Raw genomic sequence first — 24,688 nt, 5'->3', positions numbered from 1 at the left:
CACGAAAATGTACAAGTAATTTGAAGTCCAATAATTTTGTTGACAATTTAATGGACAAGTCGTATTATAAAAAAAGTACCAATTCCTCAGGAACAGATGATACATATATTGTCTACTATGTCAGACTTAATATGCAAATATTTTTTTAATTTTATTGGGATTTGATTCATGAACACGTACACAAACAATAATTGCTATTATGGTAGGTTATTTAAGGAAACGGCGATCGGTAATTCATTAATTGACACAAAATAAAACAGAGGAGCAAGCTATGTTTGTAGTACGTTTGTCTAAATTTTATGAATAGTAATAACAAACTAGAATTGCCATTGCAAGCAATAGCGGATGTCACCCTTCCCCCCATTGCCACTAAGCGGCAGCCATTTCAAAATTGTTGAACAGTGAATGCACATGTATGCATTGCAGTACATCTTTCTGTAAATTTTCAGTACATTGAGAGCATTTTAGAAAATTTCACATTTTTGCTGTTTCCATGGCAACGGCAGCCATTTTGAAAATTCCAAAGTCAAAAGTCTCACCTATACATGCAAGTTAACAATAATATTAAGTTTCATAAAGTTTGGAGGATTTTGAAAATATTTGACATTTCTGCAGTTTCCATGGCAACGGTGGCCATTTTGGAAATTCCAACTTCAAAAGTCTCATGCAGACTTGCCAGTCAACAATCCTATAAAGTTTCATCAATTTTGGAGCATTTTGAAATTTTTGAAATTTTTGACATTTTGATTGGTTCCTATGACAACAGACACTATTCCCAAAATTAAATGGCAGATACCACATTGGTATATGGGAGGGACCATACCATCAAAGTTTCAATCAATTTGACCTACCATTTTAAGAAAGTATATGCCACTTTTAGGTTTTTGGACCATTTTGACCTGTTTTACATTGTTTCCATGGTAACGGCAGACATTTTCGAAATTCCAACGCCAAATTCTTTATCTACCAATGTTGCTCATTGTTACTGAGAAGTTTTATAAAATTTGGAGCATTTCCATATTTTGGAATTTTTTGGTGCAGTATCCATGGCAACATAGTAGTTCCAATGATTGCCAAAATCATCCCAAAGCAGTATATGCCCGGCACCTACATTGTATCAAAATATAATGATTCTAAGTTAAAGAATTTCCAAATAATTCATCAAAACCAAAAACTGGAATTTTCCATTATTTTTCGGTTTCCATGGTGATGGCAGCCATTTTTTAGTTCCAAAGTTGCACTGCAACTGGAAAGTCAGGGTTCCTTGTTATAGTGCACCATCATTCAGATTGGTTCCTTTGGCTCTGAGAAAACTGCCGGACAAAACTAGGTGGAAGAATAATAATAATAACTAGAATTGCCATTGCAAGCAATAGCGGATGTCACCCTTCCCCTCATTGCCACTAAGCGGTAGCCATTTCAAAACAACTTAACAGTGAATGCAGATCTATGAATTGCGATATATCTTTCTGTAAATTTTCAGTACAATAAGAGCATTGTCAAAAGTTTCACATTTCTGCTGTTTCCATGGCAACGGCAGCCATTTTGAAAATTCACAAGTCAAAAGTCTCATCTATACATGCCAGTTGACAATAGTATTAAGTTTCATTAAGTTTGGAGCATTTTGAAAATATTTGACATTTCTGCAGTTTCCATGGCAACGGTGGCCATTTTAGAAATTCCAACTCCAAAAGTCTCATGCAGACTTGACAGTCAACAATCATACTAAGTTTCATTACTTTTTGAGCATTTTGAAATTTTTGAAATTTTTGACATTTTGCCTGGTTTCTATGGTAACACAGACCATTCCAAATTTCTAATGGCAGATACCACATTGGTACATGGGAGGGAACATACCATCAGAGTTTCAATGGATTTGACCTACCATTTTAAGGAAGTAAATGCCACTTTTTAAGGTTTTTAAAGCGTTTTGACCATTTTTGCCTTGTTTCCATGGTAACACAAGACATTTTCGAAATTCCAACGCCAAATTGCACATCTTCCAATGTTGCTCATCGTTACTGTGAAGTTTCATTAAATTTGGAGCATTTTGGTATTTTTGAAATTTTTGGTGTAGTTTCCATGGCAACATAGTAGTTCCAATGAGTGCCAAAAATCATCCAAAACAAGTATATAGTGGGCACCTATATTGTATCAAAATATAATGATTCTAAGTTAAAGCATCTCCAAATCATTCACCAAAACCAAAAACTGGAATTTTTCACACTTGTTCCGTTTCCATGGTAACGGCAGCCATTTTTAATGGTCTTAAGACCTACTGCAACTCGGAATTTTGTATTCCTCATTATAGTCAACTGTCATTAAGATTGGTTCCATTGTCTCCAAGAAAACTGCCGGACAAAATCATTGGAAGAATAAGAATAATAATAGTAAAGAAACAGAGGAAAAGCAATATGTCACCCGACATTGTCGATCGGGTGACATAACTAGAATTGCCATTGCAAGCAATAGCGGATGTCACCCTTCCCCCAATTGCCACTAAGCGGCAGCCATTTAAAAATTGTTTAACAATGAATGCACATATATGCATGGCAATACATCTTTCTGTAAATTTTCAGTACATTCAGGGCATTTTTAAAAATTTACATTTCACATTTTTGCTGTTTCCATGGCAACGGCAGCCATTTTGAAAATTTCAAAGTCAAAAGTCTCATCTTTACTTGTCAGGTAACAATAATATCAAGTTTCATTAAGTTCAAAGCATTTTGAGAATTTTGACATTTTTCCAGTTTCCATGGCAACGGTAGCCATTTTGGAAATTCCAACTTCAAAAGTCTCATGCAGACTTGACAGTCTACAATCATATGAAGTTTCATCAATTTTGAAGCATTTTGAAATTTTTGAAATTTTTGACATTTGTGAAGGTTCCTATGGCAACAGAGACCATTCCCAAAATTTAATGGCATATACCACATTGGTACATGGGAGGGACCATACCATCAAAGTTTCGATCCATTTCACCTACCATATTAAGAAAGTTATTGCCACTTTAAGGTTTTTCGACTGTTTTGCATTGTTTCCATGGTAACGGCAGACATTTTCAAAATTCCAACGCCCAATTCCACATCTTACAATGTTGCTCATCGTTACTGTGAAGTTTTATAAAATTTGGAGCATTTCCATATTTTGGAAATTTTTGGTGTAGTATCCATGGCAACATAGCAGTTCCAATGATTGCCAAAATCATCCCAAAGCAGTAAATAGTGGGCACCTACATTGTATTAAAATCTAAAGATTTTAAGGTTAAGCATTCTCAAACAATTCACCTAACTCCAAAATTATATTTTTTCACCATTTTTCCGTTTCCATGGTGATGGCAGCCATTTTTTAGTTCCAAAGTTGCACTGCAACTGGTAAGTCAGGGTTCCTTGTTCTGGTGCACTATCATTCAGATTGGTTCCTTTGGCTCTGAGAAAACTGCCGGACAAAATTAGGTGGAAGAAAAATAATAATAATAGAGGAAAAGCAATATGTCACCCGACATTGTCGATCGGGTGACATAACTAGAATTGCTATTGCAAGCAATAGCGGATGTCACCCTTCCCCCTATTGCCACTAAGCGACAGCCATTTCAAAATTGTTTAACAGTGAATGCACATATATACATGGCAATACATCTTTCTGTAAATTTTCAGTACATTCAGAGCATTTTAGAAAATTTCACATTTTTGCTGTTTCCATGGCAACGGCAGCCATTTTGAAAATTCCAAAGTCAAAAGTCTCATCTATACATGCGAGTTAACAATAATATTAAGTTTCATAAAATTTGGAGCATTATGAAAATATTTGACATTTCTGCAGTTTCCATGGCAACGGTGGCCATTTTGGAAATTCCAACTTCAAAAATTTCATGCAGACTTGACAGTCAACAATCATAGTAAGTTTCATTACTTTTGGAGCATTTTGAAATTTTTGACATTTTGGCTGGTTTCTATGGTTACACAGACCATTCCAAATTTCTAATGGCAGATACCACATTGGTACATGGGAGGGAACATACCATCAGAGTTTCAATGGATTTGACCTTCCCTTTTAAGAAAGTAAATGCCACTTTTAGGTGTTTTTGGACCATTTTTACCATTTTTGCATTGTTTCCATGGAAACGGCAGACATTTGGGAAATTCCAACGCCAAATTCCAGATCTACCAATGTTGCTCATCGTTACTGTGAAGTTTCATTTAATTTGGAGCATTTCCATATTTTGGAAATTTTTGGTGTAGTATCCATGGCAACATAGCAGTTCCAATGATTGCCAAAATCATCCCAAAACCAGTGTATAGTAGGCACCTACATTGTATCAAAATCTAAAGATTTTAAGCATAACCATTCTCAAATAATTGGCCGAACTCTAAAATTATATTTTTTCACTATTTTTCTGTTTCCATGGTGATGGCAGCCATTTTTTAGTTCCAAAGTTGCACTGCAACTGGAAAGTCAGGGTTCCTTGTTATAGTGCACCATCATTCAGGTTGGTTCCTTTGGCTCCAAAAAAACTGCCGGACAAAATTAGGTGGAAGAAAAAAAATAATAATAATAATAATAACTAGATTTGCCATTGCAAGCAATAGCGGATGGCACCCTTCCCACATTGCCAGGCGAGTGGCAGCCATTTTGAAAAATTCAAAGTCAAAGAGCGCGTTTACACATGTTTATTAACGTTGTTGTAAAATTTCATCTCGTTTGGAGCATTTTGAAATTTTTGACATTTTTGCTGTTTCCATGGTTACGGCGGCCATTTTGAATATTCCAAAGTCAAACCCTCGCTGCAATTTTTGCCCTCCATAATCATATACCATTTAATGTCTCTAGAATAAATTTAACATTGATGTTCTGGAATGTTCTGTGGAAATTCAAAGTTTTGACCTTTTTGCATTGTTTCCATGGTAACAACAGATATTTTGGAAATTCCAACGCCAAATTCCACATCTTCCAATGTTGCTCATCGTTACTGTGAAGTTTCATGAAGTTTGGAGCATTTTGATATTTTTGAAATTTTTGGTGTAGTTTCCATGGCAACATAGTAGTTCCAATGAGTGCCAAAATCATCCAAAACCTGTATATGGCCGGCACCTACATTGTATCAAAATATAATGTTTCTGAGTTTAAGCATATCAAAACAGTTCACCAAAACAAAAAACAGGATTTTTTCACATTTGTTCCGTTTCCATGGTAACGGCAGCCATCTTGAGCCATTCCATGGTGCCTGCAACTCTTCACCTAAGGGTCCTTTATATAATAGAGTTCCATCAACTTTGGTCCATGGGATTTCCAGAAATCTCCTGGACAAAATTAGGTGGAAGAAAAATAATAAAAACTAGATTTGCGATTGCAAGCAATAGCGGATGGCACCCTTTCCCTATTGCCAGGTGAGCGGTAGCCATGGTAACGGCGGCCATTTTGGAAATTCCAAACTCAAAAGTCAAGTCTACATTAGCTAAGCAACATTTGTTATAAGTTTCAATAAATTTGAAGCATTTTGAAGTTTTTCGTATTTTTGCTGTTTCCATGGTAACGGCGGCCATTTTGAAAATTCCAAAGTCAACCTGCTCCTGCAATTTGTTCTCACCATAATTATATACCATCATTTAACATAAAATGTCTCTGGAATAAATTTAACATAGATGTTCTGGAATGTTCTATGTTAAACATTTCGCCTGTTTCCATGGCAATGGCAACCATTCCGGAATTTCTAAGTATTGTTGGTACCTCGGGGCCCCACCACCAACATTTGCAAAAAGTTTCATAAGGTTGGCTCTTATAACGAAAGAGTTAGAATTTTTATTTTTTTTTACATTTTTTGAGTTTCCATGGTAACCGCGGCCATCTTGCACATTCCAAAGTCAGGTGCACAACTTCACATGGTGGACAACATTATAACATAGTTCCATCAAGATTGGTCCATCCAATTCCGAGAACTGTCTTGGACAAAAAGTGTGGAAGAATAAAAATAATAAAAATAATAAGAAAAAAAAGAAACGAACAATAACAATATGTCACCCCAACTCCGTTGAGGGTGCCATAACTAGATTTGCCATTGCAAGCAATAGCGGATGGCACCCTTTCCCCATTGCCAGGCCAGCGGCAGCCATTTAGAATATTTTTGCTGTTTCCCTGGCAACGGCGGCCATTTTGAAAATTCGAAACTCAAAAGTTAAGTCTACATAAGCTAGGCAAAATGTGTTATAAGTTTCATTAAATTTAAAGCATTTTGAAGTCTTTCATAATTTTGCTGTTCCCGTGGTAACGGCGGCCATTTTGAATATTCTAAAAGTGCAATTTTTTCCCTCCATGATCATATATACCATCATATACCATTTAATGTCTCTAGAATAAATTTAACATTGATGTTCTGGAATGTTCTGTGAAAATTCAAAGTTTTGACCTTTTTGCATTATTTCCATGGTAACAACAGATATTTTGGAAATTCCAACGCCAAATTCCACATCTTCCAATGTTGCTCATCGTTACTGTGAAGTTTCCAAAAAATTGGAGCATTTCCATATTTTGGAAATTTTTGGTGTAGTTTCCATGGCAACATAGTAGTTCCAATGAGTGCCAAAATCACCCAACACCTGTATATAGTGGGCACCTCCATTGTATTCAAATATAATGATTCTGAGTTAAAGCATATCCAAACAGTTCACCAAAAACAAAAACTGGATTTTTTCACATTTGTTCTGTTTCCATGGAAACGGCAGCCATCTTGAACCATTCCATGCTTCCTGCAACTCTGCACATGGGGGTCCTTAATATAGTAAAGTTCCATCAACTTTGGTACTTTAGATTTGGAGAAATCGCCTGGACAAAATGTGTTGCAAGAAAAATAATAATAAGAAAAAAAAGAAACGTAGAATAACAATACGTCACCCCAACTCCGTTGAGGGTGCCATAATAAGAAAAAAAAGAAACGTACAATAACAATACGTCACCCCAACTCCGTTGAGGGTGCCATAATAATAGGGAAAAAGAAACAGAGGAAAAGCAATATGTCACCCGACTTTGTCGATCGGGTGACATAATAATAATAATAGTGAAAAAGAAACAGAGGAATAGCAATATGTCACCCGACATTGTCGATCGGGTGACATAAAAACACTGCATCCCACCTAAAATCTAAACTTTCCAATAGACGTTTAAGCTTCATCCTAATACTCGCGATTACTCGAGTATCTTGACCAAGTATTACATTTTAAATCTTTTGACATCCCTAAATTTTGAACGTATGGTTAATATGGTGTATTACTAAAGACATGCAACTATCTTCTTATTATGTCACTTTGTTGGACCAATCGTAAACGAGGTAATTATAATTGCGTTGAAATACATCCCACACATTACATTAGAAAGGGTGGATCTTCTGCTGATAAAATTTGTTCATATGTTGTGTGGGATATTATTATAATAAACAGTCACGGCAACTTGTGAAAGTGGAGTCAAATAGATAATTCGTAATTGAAGCTTGTCATGTCCTCAACATAATTAATAACACTTTGCAGTGACTAATCCCGGAACATAAAGTGACAAGACATCGATGTTTTTAATTTTTCCTGTTAATGAATTATTATTATTATTATTATTGACTTTATTTCCTCTTATACAGAGATTATATCACAACATACATACATATTAGAACAAAACACAAAAAAACCCCACATATTTAAGCAATTTTCATTGTCACTAATGATCAGTAGTTTATCGATAAAAATGTTTACATGTGCTGTAGACATGCTGGACACAAAGTTTTGAGAATACAATACTCTCGTCGTCATCAAGCTCGTATATAGTGTCACAGGATAGAAGAGTGGCTGTGAATTCTAGAGACGATAGGCTGTCCATATAGACACTAAACTGGATTGGGTTTATGTTTATAATGTCTCTCCACATTTCATTTCTGTAATCAAGAACAAAATCACATGAGCATAGTATATGTTCTAAAACGTTTGAAAACAGTTTCCCGCATTTTTCACATAGGAGTTGTTCAGCTTCAATACGAACAATAGCGCACAAGTCGATTATGTACTTTGAAGCTACTCTTAAATTTGGATATCTCTTCGAAATTATCCATGCTTTATGTAACTTAATGACTGGATAGATAAGTTTGAAAAAGTTAAACTCGCTGTCGTTTGAAATCCTTTCTAGCCACTTCAATTGTTCAGTCTTGTGAATGTTTTGCGTTCATCTAAAGACTGTTTAAAGTAGTATGTTATGATTCAAACTATTTATTTATCCTTGTATATTTTCAGAAGTTTGTTGCTAATGATGAAACTCTGAAAAGTCACGAGACACAATTAGGTAAGTTTATGCAACAGAACTAAACCGACCTAATTTAAAGTCTCATGCGAATCAAAATCAAATTGACAAAACATATTGCAAATGCATGCCTGATACAAAAATATTGATTGATTGCAAGACAAGACAAGACAAGACAAGACAATATTTTATTTAAGTCTCACCTCTTCATTACATAAAACATACAAACAGTTGATAAAACAACATCATAAAACATACAAGAGCCACTCTAAAAAGAGTTATGAGAGACTATCTAAAATGTATATACAATATTTACACTAAAATTAGCTATATAAAATACATTTTCTTTTCAATAAAATGTCATTGCAGATTTTGGCAGTATAAAAGTACATATTTTCATTTGTAAATAAAAATATAAATTTATCGTCATCAGACAATTGCATAAAATTAACATTAAATAGAGATGCTTGATAAAATAAATAACAACGCAAATCTTCATACACAGGACAATTCATTAAAACATGTTTTTCATCTTCAATTAAAAGATTTTCATTACAAATACTGTTATAACAAATTCTATTTTCAACTAAAAGACCTTCATACCTTCCGGTCTCAATTTTCAAAGGAGCCGTACCACTTCTAAATTTGGCATAGGCACTCCTATATTTACCAGGTATAATATTTAATAAATAATTGTCTTCACCAAATTCATTTTTGAACAGTCTGTAAGTACGTAGTTTACTACGCTCGTTTGACATTAAATCAATATACCATTGCTCTTTAAATCTATTGAAACAGATATTCTCAATATTTTTTATAACATGTTTATCAATAATCAAATTAGTATTACAAAAATGCTTGCTTTTAGATTACGTCTGGTAGTATATGAACATGCTGAAAGTAAATCCATGTTATTATGGACTTTCCGATTTGGTTTTCCTCTAAGTTCAGTATTTTTGTGATTTTACTTTTTGATACACTATTTCCTGACGAAAAAGTTTATATTAAGTTGAATTTTAAAAAATCAAATGCTGATCCATATTTTTTATCTCCAAAATATGATATTTCCAATATCTCATGTCTAATATTTTATGATATTATTAAATAGGACCAATAACAAGGCCAATACAGAAATACACGTAATAGTATCTATAATACTAAAATTACGAGGTCCAATTTGTCAGCCGTCATCACGTAAAAACGACGAATCAAAGAATTCAACTTTATATACAACTAATATAGTACAAAGGTGTAGATTAAAAATTACACCACTCCAGGCCCTTTTGTTTTCCATGTAATTAATAATGCCAATAATTAGGAAGTTCCGGGTCGAGTCCGATACCGATACCAATAGTATAATCACCTGTTACCTATTACCTTATCTGTACGTTCCTCATCTGACAGGCGCACCACCAAACTGTGTATTCAGGATTAATATGCTATATACACGAGTCATAATCCCAGGGTTGGCACTACTAAATTGTTACCTATTGTAGTATTTTAATCCGTAAGACTTTCTAAGATAACAATACGAATACTAAAAATCTGGACTAAAAATAAGTTTCAATTTGTTAGCGGGCATGACGTAAAACAGAGAATCAAAGAATTCAACTTTATTTATAACTAATAAATAAATACTCCATTCCAGGACCTTTTGTTTTCCAAATAATTAATATTACCAATAATTGATAAGTTCCAGTTCGACAGGTTCAAACAGAAAGATTTGAAAGCAGAGAAAATTGTGTATCTTATAATCGGCATGACCGGCTTTATCAGATGACAGTACTAATACTAAGATAAGGCTTGCGCATAGTTATATACTTTAATTCAGTCACGGACCCGCGATATCACGGGTGTGTTCTAGTCTTTATTAATTAACTACAGTGTTACAATATTTCTTTAATTTCATTTCACAATAGATAAACATTTTTACCTTGAAGTGAAACTATTCAAATCTCAGTTTCTTTTGATAAGATGCAATTTATAACGATGTCTAAATCATTATCTAAATAATTCGTATCTACACTGAAAAAATTCTTGTCAATTGAACATATTTAATGCATGACCCTGAAATTCAGATACAGTATGTATCAAACATATTTGTCAGTATAATAGAGTATCAATGATTTAGAAAAATCTTTTACACTGTTTGAGTCTCAAGTTTTCTTGAAATACGACTTTAATAATTGTCAAAAACAGGACAAAACAAGAAACAGATTAATCTTCATATTTTTGTTTTCATAATGTGATATCTTTAACTAGAATGGCAAAACAAGAACTATAATCATATTAAATTCTGATGAAATTTGAAGGAAAAAAACACTTTAAAAGACAATTTCTACTTCATACGGTTACATTTACGACAAATGTAATGTCGATAAAAAACCTCCTGATCTGAGTCCTAATCTCCTGACTAAAATTTCCCAATCTCCTGATCTGATCTGAGTTTCACAGTCCATCACATGTATGCTACCCGCAAATTTGTTGTTCTCACATCGAAAATGTACATAAAACAGTGCAATTATTCTCCCCTGGGTCCCTGGGAGGCCTGTACTATAAATGAAGAAGAAGATCTGGTGCCGTTTCCAGGTGTTGTCAGCATTTTCTTATATGATACCCTTTCCAGTCAGTATAAAGTGTTAAAACTTAAATTTAGACGCAACACATAAAATAGTAATTGGGAAGGTACTGACATTGCATGTGTTATGCAGAAACAAATTGAATATATTTAAAAAAAAATAATAATAATGTATATGTAGGGGTTGGAAATGAAACAACTATCCATAATCCAACTGACCAAAGAACGAATATTTGCACAATTACAGATTACATATGCCTGGTTCGGGTTCAAAAGTAAATGACAGTTTACAAAACATGAGAAGCGAACACATAAATAGTAATTGGGAAGGTACTGCCATTGCATGTGTTATGCAGAAACAAGTTGAATATATTTAAAAAAAAAAAACAACACGAGAAGCGAAAGTAAACAGTAAATCGATTTGTTCCATCGTGAAATAATTTATATGAAATCGACAAGAAATGAACTTTGTGATAATCTACTCGTTCCCCAAACCTGATATAACTTGCTTTCAAAATGCTTTTCTAATTAATGTGTCCGTCTTTAGTCTGAAATATATGCCTTACTGAACGTTTCAACATGTTTATGGTGAGTGAAAGAAAACTGCGTCTTCCAAACAACTGTTTACGTTCAGTTTGTGGGTATCGTGACTTTCGATCTAAAAACTAGAGACGTTCCGAAATCCTGTATTTGCCGGATAAGAACTCGGTCAATATAGAAAAAAATCTGTATTGGCCGAGTTGACACCTTATATTGCATAGGCAGTTTTCATTATATTAAGTCCAATAACAGTGTAGTTAATTAATAAATTAACGTATTAATCATAATACATTTTTATTTTTTAAACTTTATATTTTATTTCAGAGAAAATTAAAGAAAACCTTTATCTGCTCCCGTGTCGTGGTGAGTCTTAGTTTTAAATGTTTTTATACGACCACAAAATTTGAAAAATTTTTCGTCGTATATTGCTATCACGTTGGCGGCGTCGTCGTCGTCTGCGTCGTCGTCGTCGTCGTCGTCCGAATACTTTTAGTTTTCGCACTCTAACTTTAGTAAAAGTGAATAGAAATCTATGAAATTTTAACACAAGGTTTATGACCACAAAAGGGCCCAAATAAGCATTTTCTTGGTTTTCGCACTATAACTTTAGTTGAAGTTAATAGAAATCTATGAAATTTTGACACAAGGTTTATGACCACAAAAGAAAGGTTGGGATGATTTTGGGAGTTTTGATTCCAACAGCTTAGGAATTAGGGACCAAAAAGGGCCCAAATAAGCATTATTCTTGGTTTTTGCACAATAACTTTAGTTAAAGTAAATAGAAATCAATGAAATTTAAACACAATGTTTATGACCACAAAAGAAAGGTTGGTATTGATTTTGGGAGTTTTGGTCCCAACAGTTTAGGAATAAAGGGCCCAAAGTGTCCAAAATTAAACTTTGTTTGATTTCATCAAAAATTGAATAATTGGGGTTCTTTGATATGCCGAATCTAACTGTGTATGTAGATTCTTGATTTTTGGTCCCGTTTTCAAATTGGTCTACATTAAGGTCCAAAGGGTCCAAAATTAAACTTAGTTTGATTTTAACAAAAATTGAATCCTTGGGGTTCTTTGATATGCTGAATCTAAAAATGTACTTAGATTTTTTATTATTGGCCCAGTTTTCAAGTTGGTCCAAATCGGGGTCCAAAATTAAACTTTGTTTGATTTCATCAAAAAGTGAATAATTGGGGTTCTTTGATATGCCAAATCTAACTGTGTATGTAGATTCTTAATTTTTGGTCCCGTTTTAAAATTGGTCTACATTAAAGTCCAAAGGGTCCAAAATTAAACTAATTTTGATTTTAACAAAAATTGAATTCTTGGGCCTCTTTGATATGCTGAATCTAAACATGTACTTAGATTTTTGATTATTGGCCCAGTTTTCAAGTTGGTCCAAATCAGGATCCAAAATTATTATATTAAGTATTGTGCATTAGCAAGAAATTTTCAATTGCACAGTATTCAGCATTAGCAAGAAATCTTCAATTGCACAGTATTGTGCAATAGCAAATATTTTCAATTGCACAGTATTGCACAATAGCAAGAAATATCTAATTGCACAAAATTGTGCAATAGCAAGAAATTCCAATTGGATTTCAATTGGAGTTATCTTTCTTTGTCCAGAATAGTAGTTGAATCAACTTAAATCATTGTTTTATACAATATACAATGTATATTCACTTTTACTACCAACTGATAGATTAAAACAATCTTTACCATTCAGTAATAACAAGCACTTTTTTTACATTTTAATATTTTATGATGTATTTAAATGAGTAGTTATTGTTGCAAACTTTCTTAGAAATTTGAATTGAGATCAGTTTTGAAATAAGGGAAAGGGGGATGTGAAAAAAAAAATTGGGAGGTCAATTTTTTTCATTTCAGATTTCATAAATAAAAAGAAAATTTCTTCAAACATTTTTTTGAGAGGATTAATATTCAACAGCATAGTGAATTGTTCAAAGGCAAACATATTTTTTTAAGTTCATTAGACCACATTCATTCTGTGTCAGAAACCTATGCTGTGTCAACTACAGACTTGGGGTAATTGTAATTGTAATCGTTAATCAGCTGTAATTGATTACAATTTTTCAAGTAATCATTGTAATCATTAATCAGCCAAAAATATGATTACATGTAATTTAATTTAATCAATTACTTTTCAAAATACCCTGTAATCCTGATAACTTTTGGATTACATTCTGATTACAATGAAAAAAAATCTTAAACTGTGTTTAGGGTCAATAAATGAACAATTTTGTAATTCTTATTTAATAAATATTTACATGTTAAGATAGTTTGGTTTACTTTATAAAGCATGTTAATTGAAAAAGTCATCATTTATAGACTAAGAAGAGACATATAATACAATTAGTAAAATATATTGTACTGGCCTTAGTGAAAGATATTGTACATATATTCACAATTTAAAGATGTACATATATATATTTGATAATAACTGTTATATTCAAGTAATATTTTACTTTTCTTTAATCCTGAATTATGATCTTTTGTTAATATTGTGATTTTTGTCAACTTTGAATTGACAGGTAGGAAACCAATTAAGGTTTGTTTTTATTGCAATTTCCAATTGAGTATAGCTGTAGGACTATGTATATGATAAAAGATTAATCAGACCTGTGAAAACTTATCTAATTAGCACAAACTAAATTAAAAGTTGGACAAATATCTTGTTCAAGATAAGCACATTTTTGTATTTTCTTAAACTGGACATGTAAAATGCAATGATTTATAGGACTTGTATTTTGTTTACAATTTGATTAAATAATTCTCTTAAAATTTTACATAGTTTTTAACTGGTAACTTTATTTCATCCATATTTTAACTTCCATAAACTGCACCTTGAAATACATATAAAGTCTCAAAGAGGTCAGAAGACAAACAGCAAACTCTTTATAATGACATATTCAATTGAAGTTAAAAAAATTCAGAGATCAATGCTGATAATGTGTAATGGGTCATAATCAGTGACACAATGTTCATGTATGTATGTTGTGAACTTTTGTGGTTCATTAAATAGATGAAGTTTGAAGTTATCATTTTCTAATATATAACACAAAATCCTTTCTAAAAAGTGCTTTAGTTGTATCAAATGTTAATTCATTCATATCATTCAAAATGTGTTTTTTTTTTAAATTCATTGTAATCAGATGTAATCATGATTACTTTGCTAATGTAATCATTAATTTAATCAGACGCTTTTAGAAATGATGTAATCATTAATTTAATTTAATCGTACAAATGACAAAGTAATTGTAATTTAATCAATTACATTGAAAGTAATCAGACCCATCTCTGGTCAACTATTTAATCACAATCCAAATTTAGAGCTGAATCCAGCTTGAATGTTGTGTCCATACTTGCCCCAACCGTTCAGGGTTCAACCTCTGCGGTCGTATAAAGCTGCGCCCTGCGGAGCATCTGGTTTAATAATATAACATTTAGGAGATCAGTTAATTAAAAAGAACTTGGTAAGAGAATATGTAAAATAGGAAAATAAATCGTCTGAATGTGGTGAAATATAATATTTTTTTGTTTTTTCTATTAGTTTTAGATGCGAAAGTATAATTTCCCTGTTAAAGTTTTTATAAACGATGTATTTAGACACCAACTCTTATGTTGAAATATATGTTTGAAAATACAACTATTTTATCTATAAAGCATACATCGGCTGCGGTAGCCGAGTAGTTTTTATAACCATCTACAGCTACCAACTGCCTGTCAATACTAATGGTTTGATTTCGAACGTCAATGATGGAAGATGCGTTCGACTTAATTAATAATAATTCAATATAATTTCAAATAATAAAACATGCTTCAAACAAAATGAGAATAGACCCACATGTTTTATACAGTACCTGAAAAAGCCAACCTTTCTGGTTTAAGGTTGGGTATGTGTGGCTCAGTCTTAAGTTCTTTGCGTCGTTCGCCATGGTATTGACAGTCTTGTGGGTGTGGTTTGATCGAGTATTCATTATAAAGATTTATGCGGAAAAGTGCTTTAGACGCATCAAACTTGTCAATGTGATATTCATAATTTTTAGCTCAGCATATCTTTATCTGTGATTTGAAATAAAGCATAATGAATGAATTTTAGTATACTTATGTTTACAACATGTTTATAGGAGATTCAGACATTGTTAATATACTATTTTATTATTTGCAGACAATCAATCTTTGTCTATCAGATCTTCGTTACGATCTCTGACGAATGATTTCATTGGTAGAGATGATGATATTTCCAAAATAATAGAAAGTCTACAAACAAGGAAGGTAGTTGTTGTGCTTGCTCCATATGGATTCGGAACATCTGAAATTGTCGTTGCTGTTGGTCATCAATTCAACGCAACCTCTGTTGTACATGCTGATATGCGCGATATAGGACACACTGTGTCAGGTAAACTCATAACGCTATTTGGCTTAAATCCACTACCAGACACAATTGCTCAGTTGAAAACAATTTGTCCTTATTTGACAAATACTCTATTGATTTTTGACAACTTAGATTATATTTTTGAGAAAAAAGAACACAAATCAGACTTTGAAAGTACAGTTCGTGTTTTAACCGATGATGCTTTATGTAAAGACGTCAAAGTTCTATGTGCAACACAGCAAAGTTTTAGTTTATTGCAAGAATTAGGATTTGAACACAGACTTACATCGCTCAACAATAGAAATTCAACAGAATTATTGATAAAACTTTGCCCAGAGATTTGTTACCAGGATGCGCAAAAACTAGCGACAGCGTCTATGGGGATACCTCTTGCCATTCATCTTATAAAAGACTTGTACAAATCAGGACACCATCCACAAGCTATTTTGTCTGGGATAAAAGAGGACATTGGTAACATTACCGCAGTTGTTGGTCTTGAAGAGAAGAAAGAATTGATAGCAATTTCGTTACAATACATCAAACGTCAGGAACCAAAGACACAAGAGGCATTAAAAACATTATCCTATGTTTTCAGTGGATCTTTCGATGAATTATCAGCAAAAGCTCTATTACTCGGAACGGAATTTGCGAAACAAGATACCTTATTAAGATTAAAAGGAAACTCGCTTTTACATTTTGACAATGCGCAAAAACGATTGTCTATTCACCCTTTTTATAGAAGACTTGTGAATGAGAAGGAAATGATTTCGATGGAAATAAAGCAGACCGCTTTTAAAAGACATGCAAACTACTTTATACAGATTATAAATACCGCCACCACTTTGTGGTTTTCTAAGGACTCTTCAAATGCACTCAAACTTTTAAGATCTGAGCAACATAACATTTTCAATTTATTTGAAATGTCCAAACATAATTGTGCACATGTTATTGACAACTCAAGTATGTTGCTACTTTTAGACACATCTGTTGTCAATACTTTGTATGAAGTTTTTAAAGGAAATGTGCTCATTGAATTCTTTGGACAAATACAGAACTCAATATCTCATATGGATAATCCTAGATCAGAAGAAGACATAGGTTTATTGCTAAAAGAATGCTTGGTCCATCTAAACGTTAAAGAAGGGCAGTATGCCGAAGTAGAGATGGCTTTACTGATCTATGATTTTGACAAGATTCAAGACACATTTCCCGCGAAGCATGCGATAAGATTCCTTCTCGATAAGGCTATTTTTTTCATTCATAAAAATTCATTTAATGAAAGCGCGCAGTCTTTGGTCTCTGTCTTCAAGGTACTGAATGAACATCTGATGAAATCCTCTGCAGACAATCTTATCGTGTGTCTGGGAGAACTGCTATGGGAAGTATCTTTCTTATTCTATACATATTTCCACGATATCAATACGAAACGTAAACAGTACCCTACAATAGAAGATAGTTTATGGATAGAGGACTTACAAGAGAAAATGGAAATAAGCATGCTAGTTGATCAGCTTCAGGTAATAGAAATGCCATTCAAATATAACAGTCCCAATGAAATAGATAAGACGAAATCATTTTGTAGAAGTCCTGATTTGCAGATATGTCTACATCATATTCTCGAAGTTGCTATTGAAGCACAAAGTAAATCGTTATCCATTTATGTCCACCTTTTAGGCGATAACCACACACTAACTGGATTTTGTTACGACCGCCTCGCCTTTCTCCTCCATAATCGTGAACATTATGAAAAATCAATCGAATATCGAAACAAAGCGATAACAGTTCGAAAAGTCGTTTTAGATGGCTATCATCCAGATATAGCTTGGTCTTTCTATGGTTTAGGTAATTCGTTAGAATTATTAGGACGGTTAAATGAAGCATTGGATGCTTACAAATTATCAGTTGGAATTCGAAAGTCATATCTAGGAAACCACTATTTGACTGCTAAGTCTTATTTCAAAGTAGGTCATATTTATTCAAAATTAAATCAGTTTGATGAAGCATTGGATGCGCTATCTAAAACTGTTGAAATGAGAAAAGCAGTTAATGATGATGCAGAATCCGTAGCTCGCGCTTTGTGTGTATATGGATATCTTTTGGTGTCATCAGATGACAAAGAGTTGAAAGAAAAAGCTGAATTCGTATACCAAGAAGAAAATAAATATCGTTTGGAAATAGCGAATAATGATGAAGAGAAACCGTTAGATCTTTACGAAGATGAAAGAACTGGTCAGGGTGCCCATGGATGGGGTAGGCGGGTGTTAGATCTTGATAATGTGGAAGAAGAGAACAAACAATTAGATTGGATCCGCATGCAAGTTTCTAACCAGAATATACAATTTGCTAACTTTTGCTAGGAAATTATAACTTACATATATAAGTAAGCAATGAATGTGGTTGCTAAATATTTGTTTGTTTTTGTTCCAATTGAGATTGTGACACGTTGATGACTGCTGTATACCTATTTTGACAACTTTAGCTATTATGTCTGTTTTGTTTACGCATCGTTGTACATATAATGAAATTCGATGCGACTGTTATACAATTGAGATATTTAGCGTTATAAAACCAGGTTGAATCCACCATTTTCTACATTTGAAAATTCCTGTACCAAGTCAGGAATATGACAGTTGTTGTGTTCGTTCGTTTGATGTATTTTATCATTTGATTTTGCCATTCTATAAGGGACTATCCGTTTTTAGTATTTTTGTGATTTTTCTTTTTATGCTTGACATATACATCAGACAACAGTTGTAATCTCTACATGAAAGGCAATGGTATGATGAACATCTGGTCAACGTCGGTAATGTTTCACTGACACTAAACACATCGACGAAACACCTCGCCTACCAATCAATTGAAATATCAAAATGTCTATTTCATATATTTTTAATATTATTTATCATTATGAGTATTGCAAGCCTTCAAAATATTTTTATGCCGGCTCCCTTTATTAATTCCATGTTTTGTGATTTATATCTGAAAGTGTGTTGTTAAAAGTGTTTGATAAGCTATTAGATGCCTATGCATATACTTACAAATCTTTTATCTCAGGTGACTATTAAACACGTGGAATGTTGTAAATGAGACATTTAATGTCGACCTTGGTACTGATCAGTATTAGTATTTTATTTATGGCTGTAGATAAAGATAAAATTGTGATTTATGTTGTTTTATTTTTGTATGTTATAATTGTTCTTTATTTTATGATTGCTTATTGCAGAGGAGCATTTGTAGACTTTAAATAAACCTTAATCAAGTTTTGATTTTTTTCAAATATTTAAATGTTTGGTGTGTATTTGTTATGATTATTATTATCCCTATATGGTGCTACATACAATAGACTGTATCCGTTTTTACTCATCACACAACTTTTACAGCTTATGGTTGCATGAATTATATTTATTCGTGAAGACCAATGCATTCTTTATAATTATGCAACACTAGTAGGGAATTGCACGAGGAAACGTAATAGTTTTTGATCAGATCTCATGATATAATATAAGCAAAATTGCTATTGACCCAGTAATCATATACAAAAGGAATGGTTGACTGCGTCAAGGGAGAAACACCAGATTATTAAGAGAGTTCAATCAAAGTAATAAAGAACTAGAAGTAAAAACCAAATACGATTATGTCTGATGTATTGAGTATGGGGTCAATAAAGACAACAGTAGTATACCGGGGTTCAAATTCATAAAACGATCGAGAAAAAACAAATGCGGGTTACAAACTTTAACCGAAGGAAACACATTAACTTTTAGTGGAAAACAAAGGAACAACAGGAACACTGAGGTGCAACAAAAACAAACGCCAACAAACATAGAAACGCACTATTTGATAACAACTGCCATATTCCTGACTTGGTACAGTACATTATAAGAAAAAAATGGTAGGTTGAACCTTGTTTAATGGCATGATAAACCTCCCGCTTTATGACAATTTAAAAAAAAAGTATATCACTAAAATGACAACACTACGTTAAAGAAATGCAGCACAAACACACGCAAGAACATTCATCGAAAGGAAACGCACAAACAAACAAATAATATAATAGTCGACACAACATGCGAACCCTAGAACAACAACGAACATATTCCATCAACGTCGTATATCAACGCAAATTCATACTCTGTATAACTGTCATATCGGGAATATGACAATGATGGTATTAAAGGGCAGTTTTATAACTATTTGGAAAACAAACTTAGACATAATACGTATTCAACCAAAACCATGCATAACAGAAAAATCAAAAATAAAGACATTAATTGCTGTGTCATTTGGTCTTTTGTGGAGAGTTGTCTAATTGGCAATCATACCACATCTTCTTTTTTATATGAACGCTTGGTGTACACATAACCGAGATACGTCGTATAGCAATGAAAATTCACACTCGGTGTTAATGTTACTTCCCGTGCCGCAAATCACAAAGTTTTATCTCATTGTAAACGTCTAACATGTGAACACTTTATGACAGATATTCTGCGTTAAAAAGGACTGACATCGTACTATATGGATATTACTTATGAAACGTGCTTCTTTCGATATGTAAACAATACCTTGATAAACATCTCGATACATCTATACTTAGCGCAAACTCAGAGATATAAATAATAACGGATGTTACAAGTTACCCCCACTTTAATCCACATTTTTTGAACCTATGTGCTAACGCTTCGCCGATTTCACTGTGTTAAAAATTGCAATTGAAAAAAAAAAACCAAACCAAACATCAGATCCTTTATTCTTTTTCGAATGTATAACAAAAATTAATGCATTAGAGCCTCGAAAAATGTATAAAATTAAACTAATATATAGCTCCGCGAAATTCCATGAATACGTTTGGCGGTGTAAAGCTGTTTCGTGATGTCATTCGAATGAAAACGATAAAGCTGAAGGTTCTTCCGTTACGTGGACTATCAATGCATTAAATTAAAGTCTTATGAAAGGTTTAGTTTTTATTTCTAATCTTTTGTGCATTTACTGACGGCTCCTTAGATACTAAAAGTTAACTGTGGATTCGATGGTAGAGTACGAGAAAAAAGATGTAAACCAAAAATGTCTCTGTAGTTAAACAATGTTTTATTTGACAAATATTGTTCATCCCTCAGAGGATTTGAACCCTTTATTGAGTGGCATGATTGCAACATCACTTACGTTGTGTCTAGCGTCCATATACATATTTATAAACTTACCTTTAAAGAGAACAAAAAACCGACATTTGATATTTTGAATTTAGTTGGAGCTTGAAAAAATTAATTGACTACTTTTCCATAATCATTTTTTCTGTCTCAGCTGACGCAAGAAGAAATATTGATTTGTGAAGTTTGATCTTTGGTGCAGTTTCTAACATGTATATTTGTCATAACGTAAATTATTTCGGGACTGAAACAATTAATATCATATTAATTTTATCCGTCCTTCGTTTTACCGAACGTAACCTACCAAAACTAGCCTTATCACCAAGTGTTGTTCTTGTTTGAGAACAACGAAGGGTGGCACATCTGAGGTAAAACCGTTTTTTCCTTCTGTAGCACCCGAGATTACATTCAGGTTTTGATAGGGTCGTGATACTCAGAGTGCATCTCTTTCTTGCAAAAACGATACAAACGGCTAAGCCGGCACATGTTTTGATCATTTGTTTCTAACATACGTTTGTAAAGTTTAGGTAAACTTTGACAAACTATGCACTCGCTAAAAATGCGTCTACAATTTGTCGTTCGTCGTTTGTTAGTAAAAACGCTACATATGTTTCTATCTTCAGCCTAATTAAACGATGTACTTGTTTCTAACTTCAGCCTGATTAAACGATGTATGTGTTTCTACTTTTGTAATTAGTCTGTTAACCAATAATGTGTGCATGCATTAATGAAAGTTCAAACAGGGTCCGTAAACACTAATTAAACGCTGTGTTTGTTTTTACTGTTGTAGCGTTTAGCAAACGAAATCAAACGGCACACAATGTTTATAACATTTTGGTTATAAAGAAATGCACCCTCAGTCTTTAATTTTCTATTTTAATATTTTTTTGCTGTTGTTTGTATTTTTGACTAATGAGTTTGAATTTCTCTAGCTATAGGTATCTTTCGTCTCTCTTTTATGGTGAAGGTCATTCCATTTTTAAATTAAATGGTGTTCTCGGTGGAATATTTATACAGGTACCACATACTGGTCTTCAATATATTGTGACCTTTGTAATACTGTCGTAAAAGGTTTTACTTTTAGTTATTTTATTATTTTAGTGTTAATCATTTGATCGATTTAAAGTATCGAGGAAATATTTGGATTTACCATTTCTTATACATATACCAAACAAATTGCAACTAAAATTTACAAACACGTGTTACAGGATCTCAATATTGACGACATCAAGCGTAAACCTAATTATTGCACATATGCTAGTTCCCCATTCATATCTAATCCGGCTGCCAACGTTATTACATTTGAACTCAAAATTGTCAATAACACTTTACTACTAAATATGTTATCAAAAGTTTCGAAATATTGTGAGCCTTAATCCCTCAACTTCAAAATATCGATGGATTCAGTCAAGGATTATGCCATGCAATAGAACAAACGCGAAAGCCAAGACGTAGATACTCTTTCCGAGTGAAAAAAGGCTGTGAGGTCGTTGATACAAATAAGAAGTAAGACACTGATTGGGTCTATAAGAAGCCGTCTACGTCATTCTGTAAAGACCCAAATGTTGCAAAAGACTTGTCCTACCTCAATGACACAAATGTTGTCCCCGCAGATCAAGCCCAAAACGACTTCGTTTTTGTAAATCATATTACAAAAGTGACATGATAAGTGAATACGGTATTGTCAATTTACTTGGTATATGCCCAGACACTTAGTTTTCTATGTTGTGTCATGTGTACTATTGTTTTTCTGTTTGTCTTTTTCATTTTAAGCCATGGCGTTGTCAGTTTGTTTTAGATTTATGAGTTTGAATGTCCCTTGGTATCTTTCGTCCCTCTTTTATTAAACAGGAAATTCTGGAAAATTATTTGTCTGTTCTATTACTCGATTTAATTCACTTGACTGGGCGGAGTTTAACCGGTTCGCTCATAATAAACCAGTCGGTGTTTTAGGATCATCAATAAAATGTCCAGTCATTATTGTGAAAATCCCTTTGATGACACTGATGGGTGATTAGAAATAAGTAATAATCATAACTGCAATCATCCTTATCACACACATCTTCGAATAGACTGTCCTTATGTAAATTAAAACGTACGCTCCGCCCGATCAGTTGAAATAACATTGGTAATACGTTCCTTTGAAATTTCAACCAAAGACGAAGAACTGGATCCATCACTGTATTGGATATCTAAACTACATACGTGTCCTTACAAACAACGGTATATTGCTGGGTCGTCCAAGTGCTCAACGAAACCTCTTTCTTAATTATTAACATCAATTTGATCAACAATTGAAGCCAGACTTCAAAGTTATTGTGATACCGCCTATTCTAGAGGTGTTTTGAATCAGATATGGATACTGAAATATACCTAAGATCTTTAAAAGTAAATACAATCTAAGTCTCTTTCATCTTGCAATAATATTAAAAAAAAATGAATTTTCTACACTTTGCAATTATTCCCCATTCCAAACTAAAAGACAAATAGAAAGAGTTGGTATTGCTTTGTTTCATAAAAAAGATTTACCAACGCAGATAGAAGTATCTTTTCCTAGGGAGGGAAAACTCCTACTTAGCAAAAAAACTCTGACTCAAACAAAATATTATATCAAACTGACATGATCAAGATGCTTGGTTTTTTGATTGACAACATAATTTTTACATTTGGAGGGCTTGTATTTCCTTATTTATATAATGATTTCCTGAATTGAGGGTTGCTACTCACAAGGCAGCTATTAAACCAAGATCCTGTTCCAAATGGTGAAATTGATATCATCCCTTCGTAAATTTTCAGACACTATCACGAGTTGGTTTACCGTTATGGATTATCCGTTTCACAAATGATAGCGAATATGTTCCTTATGTCGTAACTATAACATCGTTCCTTTTTCACGAATGTGACCTACCGAAATAGACTAATTACCGGGTTTGTACTAACACGACCAACACGACAGGTGCCACATGTGGAGCAGAATCATCTTACCCTTCTGTTTACAGATTTAAATTATTTAATTAGCAAAGCAGTGAAACTTATATATATTTACAACTCAGTGATCACACTGGTTCAAACTAGATTTTGTTAGTACATGTATATATACTCTTGTATTAAATATACTCAATAGATTTTTTCGCTATTTATATTGAATATACACATTTTATGTATATTTAGCACATACTTACAACTTCTCGTTCAATTAAATTGCTAGAATTTGCCTTCTAGTTGTCATAGCACCTACTTTTTTCGTAAACTAAGTAACTACGCATGAATGACCACAAGGATAAGATTTCATTGTATCGTAATCAAGATATTGAAATAGAAATATGTTCAGTGACAGATATTTCATGCATGTAAACTATCCTCTAGACTACCTATGGTCAGATCCATCCTTTCAAAAGGGGTTCCAACCCAAGATAAAGGGGGAGGGGTCCAATTGTATGTCCTCTTTCAAAAGCATTGATCATCCCAAAAAGGGTGTTTTCAACCACCTCTTTTTTGATCTACCACTGCAAACTATCTATATTTTTAAAAATTTATCATAGTTTTAGCTTTTATGTAAAATTGAAAATGTTTGTAAGAATGTAAAGCTTTCACTGCAATTTAAAAATTGCATATTTGGGTCAGTTTATTTTGTCATCTTAACATGTAAAGAAGTACATGTATTGTAAAACACAGCTTCATATCAATAAATAAACTTTCGTCAGCAGCTACAATCTTTTCATTCTGGAGTCAATGGCCTTTTAAAATCACATATTTT

At 33.1% G+C, this 24,688-nt stretch overlaps 1 protein-coding gene across 1 annotated transcript in view; it reads left to right on the top strand.

Moving 5' to 3' along the window:
• LOC139520940 (uncharacterized) overlaps positions 1 to 19,075 on the top strand; it is a 37,160-nt gene extending 18,085 nt beyond the window's left edge. Inside the window, exons 6-8 of the mRNA XM_071314042.1 lie at positions 8,265 to 8,313; positions 11,714 to 11,752; positions 15,581 to 19,075. Of these exons, the coding sequence (XP_071170143.1) occupies positions 8,265 to 8,313; positions 11,714 to 11,752; positions 15,581 to 18,144 (2,652 nt within the window). The 3' untranslated portion in view covers positions 18,145 to 19,075. The remainder of the gene's footprint in view (positions 1 to 8,264; positions 8,314 to 11,713; positions 11,753 to 15,580) is intronic.
• The last annotated feature ends 5,613 nt before the right edge of the window (positions 19,076 to 24,688 follow it).

The sequence above is a fragment of the Mytilus edulis genome, chromosome 4 (assembly GCF_963676685.1).
Source record: "Mytilus edulis chromosome 4, xbMytEdul2.2, whole genome shotgun sequence".
NCBI lineage: Eukaryota > Metazoa > Mollusca > Bivalvia > Mytilida > Mytilidae > Mytilus > Mytilus edulis.
The sequence above is the reverse complement of the archived record's forward strand: the minus strand, read 5'-3'. Positions and strand labels throughout refer to the sequence as shown.